This window comes from Suncus etruscus, chromosome 5 (assembly GCF_024139225.1).
Source record: "Suncus etruscus isolate mSunEtr1 chromosome 5, mSunEtr1.pri.cur, whole genome shotgun sequence".
Taxonomy (NCBI): Eukaryota; Metazoa; Chordata; class Mammalia; order Eulipotyphla; family Soricidae; genus Suncus; species Suncus etruscus.
Window position 1 is genome coordinate 109181391 of NC_064852.1, and position 12599 is coordinate 109193989.

Here is a 12599-nt window from a genome sequence, read left to right on the forward strand (position 1 = left end):
ACTCAGTTCTTCATCAAACTGTGTCCAAATAGGTTTGGAGCGAGTTGGGTAAGACCTTTTTAAGAAAGACCTTTATAAGACCTTTATAAAAAGTCTGGAGCATAGGGGGTATGGGACTCAAGCCCCCACCTTTTCCCTGCTTGTTCCATCAAGCACTCCCTTTCCTTTCCAGATCCCAAAGATCTGGGCAGCTGAGGGTAGAAGCTTCTGGACAGTTGCTGGTCCAACTGCAGAGACCTGTATAGGAAGATTACTGACCATCAGTACTTTCTTTTTTTTTTTTTTTGGTTTTTGGGCCACACCCGGTGGTGCTCAGGGGTTACTCCTGGCTGTCTGCTCAGAAATAGCTCCTGGCAGGCACGGGGGACCATATGGGACACCGGGATTCGAACCAACCACCTTTGGTCCTGGATCGGCTGCTTGCAAGGCAAACGCCGCTGTGCTATCTCTCTGGGCCCCCATCAGTACTTTCTAATGTCATTTTCTAATTCCCATTTCAGATCCAGGTCTTAGACAGCACCCTGTTCACTGATGGGGGAATCTCTGCCTCTTCCAGGTTCCCCTCCTCTCCAATGGGATGTCATGTCCATGAAGAAGATTGAAGGAGGGCTGAGGACTGAGTGGAAAGGGGATGGGGGTCTTGTCCAGCCAACTTCCCCTGCACAGGGCCCTCAGGTGGGAAATGGTCAGCCAAAGATACAGATTCACATGATCACCATTTTATTGACTCCAGAACTTATGGGGAAGCAGGTACATGCACTGCTATACTTACATCACAAGACACCATATCACTGCCAGCTGTCAGAGAAGCAGGGGACAGACCATCACAAGAGTCGGGGCATAGGCATTGGGTGGGGGGGCATAGGCCTCTGTGGGGGACAGGACTGTGCAGGGTTGGGGGAGTGTGCAGTTGCTGTGGCCATGGGCACCGTGTGGGGAGGCTGGCTATTCACAAGCCCAGATGGTAGTCAGGGCTGGACTTCTGCAGGTAGATGACCCAGAGGATGAAAATAATGGTGGACACCCAGATCCAGAAGTCCTCTGAGGACTCTGAGGGTGGCTCGCAGCAGCCAGCCAGATAGCAGAAGTCATTAGAGAGGGGATCCTCCCACCCCCAGGTGTCAGCCTGCTGCCAACACTGCTGCTGGCGGCGATAGTATCGGTGGAATAGGTGGCTGCTCTGCGGGCCTGTGCGCTTAATGAGGGTGAAGATGGAGAAGGGCAGGGAGACAGAGCCCTTGCTCAAGGACTCTTGGAACTCCCCATTCAGCACAGGGCCCAGACTGGGGCCATGCCCTTTGGCCCCCCGCCGCCCACACCCTCCCAGGCCCCTGGTGAGGCCCTCTTTGCCGTTAACATCATCTATGAAGATAAAGGGGAAGGTGATGGAGCCATCAATGTAAGTGAAGGGGTCTTTGCCAGTGACCAGGGTGGCCAGGGACAAGGGGAAAGTGATGGAGCCTTCCCCGCTGCCCATGTACCCCACAATGTAGGACATTATCTGTGGTCGCTTGCTGGCCCGGTCCAGGCTACTATTGACACCCAGTGAACTGGAGAGGGCCCCACGGCCTTGGAAAATGAAGCCTCGGAAGTCCCGGGCCCGGCTATTGAACAGAATGCCACGGCCCCGAAACACGGGCTCACAGATGGTTACCACGAGACGCTGGCTCTTCTCAGGTGCCATAGATTTGGTGGGCAGGTAGATGAAGCCTTTGCCAAATGTGCTGCCTTCCGGAAGGGCACAGGCAAAGGGCTCCTTGGCCCTCCCCACCCCCTCCAGGGAGAAGGGGACGGTGACAATGTCATCGTCGTTGATGAAGCTGTTGCACTTGACCAGTGGGCTCCTAATGAAATCAGTCACAGAGAAGGGGAGCGGGATGGTGTTGGGGGGGTCCCCCCAGATGCGTTCCACCAGTGTCCCGCTACCGAGGGCCAGCAGCTGCTGGCAACCAGGCCTATCCCAGCCGTTGTCATCATCGAACAGCATGTACCTGCTTTGCACAAATCCCGGCTTGGCCTCTGGCCCCCAGGCTGGATCCAGGGGCTTGAGGAAGAAGCAGACACCCTGACCACAGGCCTCACAGCACTCCCCAAAGCCAAGCTCTGGGCACTGGGTGTTGGGGCCCTCCCCATAGCATTTGTGCAGGATGTAAAGCACCAGCTTGCCCAGGAAGAGCCGCACATTGAGCAGGCTCACCCGGCAAGGCCTGGCGTGCTCGGGTGGACACAGGCGGCACTGCTGGCCCCAGATGCGCATCTTCACCAGCCCCAGGCGCTGGTCCTCGTCCCAGCACAGGTGGAAAAGAATGTGGATGTGGGCAGAGCCCCAGCCCCACTGGCACAGGCCGCACTCGAACCTGCGGAGGGCAGTCATGTAAGAAAAGCACAGATAACTCCCACACCCTGAACTAGGTGTCCCACCCCTGACACCCCAACCCTAAACACTTCATAGTTGACACCCTATATCAACTCCTAACTCCAATACCCAATATCCAGCACCACACCTGACATTCCAATCCTTACACCCCATATCTGACATCCCACATCTGACACCCTACACCTAACTCTCCACATCTCAGGTACCCCACATCCCATACTTTAGATTCCCCAAGCTTAGGCAGCCTCACCTCAGGAGCACATTCAGCTCAGTGGGCATCTCCAGGCTCCCTAACTGTAAGGGAATAGGATGCAGGTGGCACCCCTTGCCTCACAGGAGGGGTTCAGAGGGGTTCAGAACTGAAACAACTCTTCCTGAGTTTGGTGCAAGCCCATGAGCAGGTCCTATTTGATGAGACCCAGACCTGGGCAGCTTGGACAAGTTTGACTCAGGTCCTCACTGCTTTGAGGAGTATCATCAGAAAGCCCAGGGGTGCCTGATCAGGGAAGAAGTGCCAGGTGGGATGCTGGGCAGAGGCCAAGAGTGAGCTTCAGAAGGGGTGGGCACTGAGTGGTTGTCCTACTCCAGGTTAGGGCAGAAGTGAGGGCACAGTCACCCCGGCCCGCCCATTTTCCCTGTGCAGGTGCTTAACCAAGACCCTCAGGTCCAGGCCTATCCCCTAGCACATGCTCCCCACATGCTGCCCAGGACCCTTCGTTTCCTAGGGATGCTCCCAGCACAGTGCTGAGCCCAAAGGTGGCCCTGGCACCTGCTCTGCCACAGGAGGCCCTGTGCCTCCAGCTGACAGTATGCTGAGCTATTGACTACAAACTCATTGGCTTTGGCAGGGGTCATTGGGCCACCCAGACTCTACCTAAGAGTCTCTCTGCAAGCCAGGAGGGGAGCTAGGGTGTCTATGAGGGAGGATAGGGGTCCATGTGCTGCAGTGGCCTGTTCAGAGCCCCTCTGTCATAGCCGCCTCCCAAGGTCTGATGCCCAGGGAGCTCCTCAAAACAAGACTGCCAGGGCTCCTGCCAGAGACAACTCCTCTATGAACTCCTTTGGCCCTGGCAACCCTGCCTCCTGGTTTCACAGAACGACCCCCCCCCCATTCTCAGAGAAGGGCTGGCAATGACCAATTATGTGTCAGTGCTGCCATGGAAACCAGAAGATGTGCAATAACAGACCTGCCAGCCTTGTGGGGGAGGCAGCCATGGCCCTCACATCTCATGACCACCACAACTTCCACAGCCCTGCACAACACTATGACCCTCCACAGCCCCAGCCACAGAAGCCCCTATAGTCCCTCACAGCTTCGAAAGCCCCCACAGACCCAACACACCCACAGCCCCACAGACCAAACATACTCACGGTCCCCACAGCCCAATAGCCCCCACAGCCTCCACAGACCCAACACATTATGGCCCCCACAGGCCCACAGGTCCCACGGCCCCCATAGGCCTATGGCACAGGCACCCAGTGAGGCAGACTATAGCTGGCACTGCCAGTCAGGGACTCACAAAAACGTTCCAACAGGTGTTGCCTTGTCTCATGTCTCAGGAAGGAGAACAGAACCCCAGCTCATCCCACCACCTGTTGCAGAGCAGGCAGGCTATGCACCCCTCTGCCTGCCCCAGAGTCCCGACACCCTAGTCTGGCCTCAAGACTCAAGGGCCCCTCATCTGCAGCCTCATCCCTTCCCACCAGACCCATAGGAGCCCCCACTGCACCTTGAAAGCCCCCTTAGCCGGTACTGGTGGCCGCTGCCCTCCACCTGCCCTGCAACCAGGTTCTCATCAGGGAGCAGCTTCCAGGTGTCAAATGGCTTCCTCACAGCCATCAGCTGGACCAGGGTACTGGCCCACAGGTCCACCTCATCCATGCTGGTGCCGGCTCTGCAGTGCGGTCTCCGGGCCACTGTGCTGTGCTCCCATCTCACTGCTCAGCATCTGCCAGCCAATCACAGCCCTGACAACGATCCTGTCTCCATGGCAATCATCTCAGAAATGAGCCTCAGTCTTGAATCCTCTTGATTATTTTTTATTGCGCAAGCAACACATCTTCACCTTTAGGAAAAACCAAACATGGAAGGAAAAAGAAAATATAAAGCAATAAAAATCAGCCAAAAGCACCACTGCTGGCCAACATCCCTGCATGTGCTCTATGTTCTAGGGCAGAAATCACTGAGCCTGTTTTCTGGTGCTGCCCATTATCCCATAGCACATGTGGGCACTGCCCATTTCTAGCACTGGGCCCTGCTCACCATTCCCCACTGATGCCAACATTGCTGTCACAAGTGACAGGAATCTGCATGTTCCCCTGGCTGTGGTGCTTATACATTCTTATGTCTGTTTCTGTTTGTTTTCCTACAGTAGAGTACACTTACAGGTGGCAGGAATGTTCTGGAAAAGTAGTGAATTCACCCAGGGTTTTTCATTTCCCAGATCTATAGTTGAGGAACAGCAAATCAGTTGGTAGGACAGAAAAATATTAAACATGAGAACACCATGCACTAGGTGTCATACAAAGGACATGGGTGTCACATGGTTATACACAGTGAACTCAGGTGTCAGCCTCACAGTGAGCTTAGGTGTCAGTTGTAGTATGTGTAGATGTACACAGCTGCACAGTGGGTGCAGGTGTCACGTGGTTACACAAAGGGCGCAGATGCCACTTGCTGAACAGTATGTTTACATGTCAGTTGACTGCACAGAGGGCTCAGGTGTCACCTGGCTGAACAGTGTACACAGGTGCTCAAAGGAGATTATCTACTAAAAACAGACTCTTCTGTGTTGATCCATGGGGTGGTAAAGAATGTACCAGGAGAGCAGAAGGGCTTTGGCTGAGCAAAGCATTTTATTTTAATGAAGAGTATAACAGGGCAGACTGACACAGTGCAGGCTTCCTAATAGAGCAACCTGCTTTGTGGAGGTTGGGTGGATTAATTGTGTCTCTGGGCTGCTAAGAGGGCAGCTGTATGTTGTTGTGTTCATTCTAGGAAGTAGGTGAGAAGCTTGTAGCCAATTCTGGGAAGTGAGTAGCAGAGCTTAACAACCAGGTGGACTCTAGAATCTCCTGAAACCAGCTATTTTGGGGACAGCACAGCTTACTGTGCATCAGTGATGGTCTCAGACTACCAGGCTTTTGAAATAGAAACTAAAATACTCATCATGTGAGGGGACACCTGTTAGACCACTCAGATACAGTGTACTAGGATTTGAACACAACTACAGTGTGTTCACATGGCAGGTATGGCGTGCTCAGGTGTCAGTCATACAGTGAACTCAGGTGTCAGGTGTAATATGTGCAGGTGTTAAAACAGATGTACAGTGATCTCAAGTTTCAGCTTCACAACAAACTCAGGTGTCACCTACGTGGCGTGTTCAGGTGTTAAAACAACTGCATTGTGAGCTCCGGTGTCAGCACAGCACCTGGTAGCCCCCAACTCCAGGTTTATGTAACCCTTTACAGTGGTCACAGTTCCTGGCACTGCCATCTCAGAGTCACCTGAGACAGTTTCACTGTTTTTGAGTCATATGAGACTGAGTCCTGCTCCCACTTCTATGTCTTCTCTGCCCATTCAGGGTTGTGTCATCATCTCAACCATGTTTTACTCCTGGTGACATGTGCTGGGATGGGAAGTGACGATTGAGAGGAAAATGGTACAGGCAGTGAATGGCTGAGTCCAAGACCCAAGTGTTGAAAATCAGAGTAATCAGGGTGATGATGGTCACTGAGCAAGCAAAGACTAGGACCATGAGGATGGAGTGCCTGGGAGGAACTGCCTCAGAGTCCCTGCCTGAGCACCTGCATGGAAGCACAACCAGCAAGGGCCCTGCACTTATCCTGTGCACCAGCCACAGCATGTGGGCCTGAGAGAGCCTTGGTGCAACAGCTCCCACTGGAGCCAGACAGGTTGTGCAAGTGGAGTGTGCCAGACACTCAGACTCTTCCAAGAACACACTTCTCCCAGTATGGGTTACCACTCCGCACCCACAGAAGCCACTGCATGAAGTCAGCTGTGTGACACTGACGCTTCAGGTCCTGCAGAAACATGCCAGACCTAGAACCCAGCACCTGCTGTGGAAGAGTTTCTGGGCCTTGCCACATTTTGCACACTGACCTTCCAATCCTTCTCTGGTCTGGCCATAAACTCTTCTACAGTCTGACCTTGAAGCCTCTTCTCAATAGTCTACGTGAAACCCCTTTTCACAATCTTCCATGAACCCCCTGCAGATCTGACCATGACCCCACTTCCACAGTCTGTATATGTCAACTTTTCCCTACTCACCTTGCAGAGTTTCTGTTATCAATAACCTCTAATCTCTGGCTGGTTTCCTCTGCTATTCCTTTCCATGTGTGTTGAACTTTCTCCTATAGTGCATCCTTCTCTGGTTTGGATGCTACTTTCAATGTTCTCTCCTCTGTGGGGTCCTCTGCTTTCCCTCCTAAAGCCTGTAAACAGAGTTCTATTCATAGGATGGCTAGTCTGCTTGCCTCCAGGGGAATGCTCAGTTGCCTCTGTGTCCTCTTTCTAACCCACCCTCTAGCTTGCACACTGAACATGGCCACAGTCCCCCATGCCTGTCTGTGTGGAGCAAACATTCAGGGCATTTTGGGATTGTTTTTGTTTGTTGTTTTGGTTTACTTGGGGGTCACACCCAGCAGTGCTCAGGGCTTATTCTTGGCTCTGCACTCAGGACTCACTCCTGGTGGAGCTTAGAGGACCAAGGACTGAACTTTGGTTGGCTGTGTGCAAGTCAAGCACCCTACCTGCTTTACTATCTTTCCAGCCCAGTCATTTTTTCTGGTTTTGAGTGGGAGAGACATCTGTCTATTGTACCTGTGTGTCCTGGGCAAGAGCGATGGTACCTGTCTCCAGAAGCTTCCAGAAGGCAGATACGGTGGCAAGAGAGCACCTACTCAGTTTGTTGCACTCTGTCTTTCTGAACTGCAGGCCAAGCTCCTATACCACATTATCTGTTCAGATATCAGCCTCCTTTTGGGTCCCAGTGACAGTGGAAGAGACACCTGGGTTACAGGTGGACACAGCTGAGTCCCAGATAGCAGGGAACTATCCTCCTCATTTTAATTCCCGGCCTCTGAAACTTTTGTTCAAGATAAATAACTTCTAGATTGTGAACAGCAACATGTAATGAACAGGTGGAGACCATGCTGGGTGTGATGCTATGTGGCATAGGCTCACAGAGCTCCCCCACCCCCCAGAACTTCTCTGGGAAATCTAGCCTGGACCACCCAACCTCATCCAAACCACCTACCTATCAGTTTCTAACACTGACCCTACAGGTATAAACAGCCCTCTTTCTCCAGAAAGGAGATCTCCCCAGCACACCTCAAGAGGTGGTAGGTACATTGTGGGTACACTGAGGTCTAAGAGCAGATAGAACAAGGGAGCATAGGGCCATAGGGCCAATGGCTTCTTGAGGTCTGTCCAAAGGGTGTGTGGACACAGAGCAGTGTGAAAGCAGGGAGCTCACTGGCACCAGCTGATCCCCTCTGAGGCCTCCTCCAGGGATCAGTGTGTACACCAGAGTAGGCTGGACAATCCTGGCCCCAGGAGACCCATCAGTAGCAATGATGCCATAGCAGACTGTAGGGGAGTCTTCATAATAACACACACATACAGGAAATAATAGGGGAGTGTTCACACACTTTAGAAAACAGCAGGGTTGTAATCACACACAGGAGATGACAGGAAAATGATCATGCAGGAGATGTCAGGGACATGTTCACATAGGAAAAAATGTTCACACAGAAGATGGCAGGGAAGGAACTGGAGTGATACTACAGTGGGAAGGTTCTTGCCTTGCACACAGCTGGCCTGGGGTTGATCCCCAGCATACAATATGGTTCTCAAACACCACCATGAGTAATTCCTGAATGCAGAACCAGGACTAATCCCTGAGCATCTTTGGGTATAGCCCAAACAAATAAACAAAAAGAGACAACGGGAAAACCTTTTGCACACACAGGATATGGCAGGATAGGGTTCACACTCGTATTTGTCATGTGTATATCATGTGTTCATGAGAGGTCATCCATTACATGTGTTGTCCACACAATAACATGTGTATGTTAATGCATATGCATTTATCATGTGCATTGTGTATTTATTACATGTACCACAAGCTATTCACACATGGACATTTTGCTCTTACATGCATGTGTGCATACACAGACATTTGAAAATTTAAGAGATTAGTTCACTCTTTAATTACAAACAGACTTCTGGAAAGTGAATAAATATAAGAAAAATTGTCTGTGACCATCCTCACTGGGCAGCCAAGCCCACTCTGACAGGGATGGAAGGTTCATCCTTCAGTTTTTCACACAAATTAACTAACTTTTCTCCACTTCTGGGAAACGTTTTAAAACAGGACAGGACAGAAAGTTTTTATTTGCAAACACTATTAACCATTTCCTGTTCCGACCTCAGAATCAGGCTGCAGCCTCATGGGGGAGGGTTTGCTCCCATGAGCTGAACAGGCTCGCCCCTCTGCTAAGCAGCTTCAGCATGGTCCTCTACTTCCTGTGCAGTGAATGGAAACTTCCTTCAGTCTAGGCTGCGCCTCAGGAAGAGTGTGAAGTGATCCCTTCAGACCCAACCCAAATTTCCACCAGGCCACCTGGCTGCCTGGTTAAGCTCTAACCTCCAGGAAACACGTGGAAAATGGCTGCTCAGAAAATTCTAGTGGGGACAGAGATAGACAGGCACATTGGGGAGGAGACGGTGCCCAGCCTATAGAATCTTCTGGAAGCCATCTGCTTGACTCCTGGCATGACTCCTTAGCAACCATCACTGGTCCAGGAAGAAGCAGCAAGGAGCCAAATTTAATAACTAAATACTGGGGCCGGGCGGTGGCGCTGGAGGTAAGGTGCCTGCCTTGCTTGCGCTAGCCTAGGACGGACCGCGGTTCGATCCCCCGGCATCCCATATGGTCCCCCAAGAAGCCAGGAGCAACTTCTGAGCGCATAGCCAGGAGTAACCCCTGAGCGTCACAGGGTGTGGCCCAAAAACCAAAAAAAAAAAAAAACTAAATACTGATCATCCCAAATCCAGACCCTCAGACTCAAATTACCCTTCAGGGGAGGCCCATCTGGGTGCAAGTGACAGGCACTCCATGTTGGTGACACAGTGGTGGCAGCACCAAGAACCGCCATCACCGACAAAGCACCAGAGTACATTAAACAGCCAGTCCTGTGCCCTGTGGTTGGTTTGAGGACACACTGTGCATGTTCATTCTCCCATCTCCCCACCCATGTGCCCCTGGGATCCACAGAAGACAGCAAGAACAAGCGGTAGGCTGGCAGACAGGACAGGTTTCGAGACCCCCTCAGGCCTGTTTTGATGGATACTACTCCTCTCTGGAGCACACATGCTCACATGGTGGATACATACACACACACACACACACAGACACAAACTTATGCACATGCAGAGACACACATCTGGACATACACAAAACACAGATGCTCACACATGCATACAAGTGAGTCACACAAATGCACACAGATGCGTGCATGAGTCACATATGCACACATGAGATTCACTCTGGCACATGCATATCTGTTACACTGATATATACATGTGACTCACATGGACACACATGTGAACCACATCAAGGCACATGTGTAAGTCACACAAATGCACTCACATATATGGGTTACTCCAGCAAGGGTTATGACTGTCCTGATCTCTCCAAGCATCTGCATGCAAGGTGGAAGATCATGAAGCCACATCACCACTGGAGAACCTGGCAAGGGGATGTAGTGTATTTCACAGCCTCCTGTAGGGACCCCACTGCCCTAGGGTTCATGCCTCCCTGACAACCCCAGAGCAGGGCCCTGTGATTTGAACAACTCAGAGAAGGCAGGAAAGGTTGGGGCCTCTCAACCAAAGGGTGAGCAGGATCTCGGGGCTGGAGAAGGGTTAGGCAGTGAGTCCCCACTGCAAACCTGCACATGCACACACATGTGTGGATGCACACACACATACATGCACTCACACATATACACATATACTCCTGTAAGAGGGGGCTGCTCTAACTTCAGTGAGAGTGAAAGACAGAATATTATGATGAGGACAAAGGGTTTGGGGACCCTGTGCTTGGGGGACAGTCTATTGGAGTTACAGAATGGATAAGACAATGTGTTTGGGGGAGTGCTTTGAAGAGTATATTTGGGGGTAGTATGAGCAATGGTAGATTTGGGGACAATGTGGGGGAGGTGGTGAATTTGGGGACAGTGGAGATATTAGGTTTAGGATCAGTGTTTGGGGATGTCGGATTTGAGGACAATGTGTGAAAGTGTGTTTGGGTGAGTGAGTTGATGGATGGTTTGGTTGGCTTGTGGGTTGGGGACTCTGGGTTTACCGAGGCAGTGCCCCAGCTGCCTTCTCAGCCTCTCCTGCGACTCTCTGCCAGCAGCTGTTTGGTTTTAACCCAGGTGGGCACAAGGTTCCTTTATTTGTTCCCCACTCTGGTCTCTATAACCCTCATCTGCTACCAGCCCTCAACCTCACCCCAGCCTCCCTGCGACATTTTACTCAATCCCCAAGTCTGGGTGCTCTGAAGGCAGTGATTGTTCTGGAGAGGAAAGAGTAGAGGGTGGATAGTTAGCCATAGGTCATTTTCTCCTGCATCTATACTCTGCAGAAAGAAGTGGTTCCTTAGTTCTGAAGGGACCCCCAGGACACCCCTCACTCTTCTCCAACGGGCCCTCAGCACCTGAAACCTGCAGAGGATCCAGGGTGGGAGGATCCCTGAGGCCTCTCTCCCAGACTGTACCCTGCCTCCCGTACCCTGCCTGCTTCACTTCCCGCCACAGACCCCTCGTCCTGTCCCGACACCCACGTGCCCATCTGAAGCCCCAGCTCCCATGACGCGCATTTTCCATGGGCCTCGCAGGCCCTGCAGCTGCTGTGGTTTTTACAGATGCGACCACACAGCACTCGCTAATATCAGCACTTCCATCTCCTGCACCACCGCCTCTACCCGGCACTCAGAAAGAGCAGTAGATCCTGGGACCATCCTCTATGGCACTCAGGTACCCACAGAACACAGGACTGAAAAGGGTGCTGTGCCCTGCCATGTGGTCTGAGATGAAACCACCTGAAAGAAGGGGCCCTGGGATACTAAGCCAGAACCCAGATGCACCAGGAGCCTGGGGTTGGAAAATGGGGAAAGCAGCAGGGGTGCAGCTCAGTGCAGGCTGCCCCTGCTTAGAGCCTGCAATGGCAGCTGGTTGACTGCATGTGCCAGGCACCAGTCCTGAGCTCAGGGCAGGCCAAAAGGGCACAGGGTTGAATGTGAAGCCAGAGTGCTGCCCAGCAAGAAGGGGCCCTGGCTGGCCCTGTACAGTCACCCAGCACAGGTGGTCCACCATACCCCTTAACCTCCACCTGCCTCTCTTCCCCCAGTATCTCCTCTCCCTCCACCCTCACCTCGTGCCCTAGCTCCTCCCTCCACCTCCCACTCCTGGACCCACAGGAGCTGGAGGAAGAGGAGGCGGAGTGGGGCGTGTCTATGAGACAGCGGGACTTTCCTTTCCACTTGTCACATCTGCTGCTTGGTGGAGAAGGCTGGCTGCGCTCTGGGCATGGGGACCCCATGGCTGCCCTGGCCCTTGCTCTGGGCCCTGCTGCAGCTGGGCTGGAGGCCAGGATGGCTCCTAGGTACGTGAAATAATACATCAGACCTGCTGGTGGGGAGGGACTCTAGGCCCCACAGCTCAGCACCGCCCTGATCGGTACTGTGGGGGTCCAGACTGGGGAATCTGGAGAATGCTGGTCTGGGCATAGAGGGCCCTGAACCTCGACCTCTAGAGCCTGTATGGGGGCCTGGGGTATGGTCTTTCAGCTGACTTATTTCTGGGCAGCCCAATGTATCAGACAGTCCTGCCACCCTGTGTGCCTGGGATCTCTATGCTAGCCCCCAGTTGCTGCAGGCATCTTGTACCTCAGCATCTCTAGCGGGTAGCAAATCCTTCAATTAGAGGAAAACGGGTAACACAAGCAGTTAAATATGAAATATGAAATAATGAAACCGCACACAGAGTATGTGGGGTCAACACATCTTCTGGCAGAAGTGGGACATGTTTAATTTTTTTGAGCAGGGAGATTTATAGGGGTAAAACTAGCCATAGGTGTAAAGAAAAATAACTATAATCACAAAGCAAACAACACTAACAATACCTAAAGTAT

The 12599-nt window shown here is 52.2% G+C and overlaps 1 protein-coding gene across 1 annotated transcript; it reads right to left on the bottom strand.

Moving 5' to 3' along the window:
* Positions 1 to 703: 703 nt before the first annotated feature.
* On the bottom strand, positions 704 to 4285 carry RTP5 (receptor transporter protein 5 (putative)). Its single transcript, XM_049773434.1, has 2 exons — positions 4108 to 4285; positions 704 to 2357 (listed from the first exon to the last, which is right to left on the bottom strand). The coding sequence occupies exons 1-2, from the start codon at positions 4257 to 4259 to the stop codon at positions 950 to 952; spliced, it is 1560 nt and encodes a 519-aa protein (XP_049629391.1). The 5' UTR covers positions 4260 to 4285; the 3' UTR covers positions 704 to 949.
* Positions 4286 to 12599: the final 8314 nt, after the last annotated feature.

Coding starts and splice junctions, on each gene's coding strand:
- RTP5 (XM_049773434.1), bottom strand. CDS start 4,259: ATGGATGAGGTGGACCTGTGGGCCAGTACCCTGGTCCAGCTGATGGCT. Junction 2,358..4,107: donor CGGCTAAGGGGGCTTTCAAG/GTGCAGTGGGGG, acceptor TGCCCTCCGCAG/GTTCGAGTGCGGCCTGTGCC.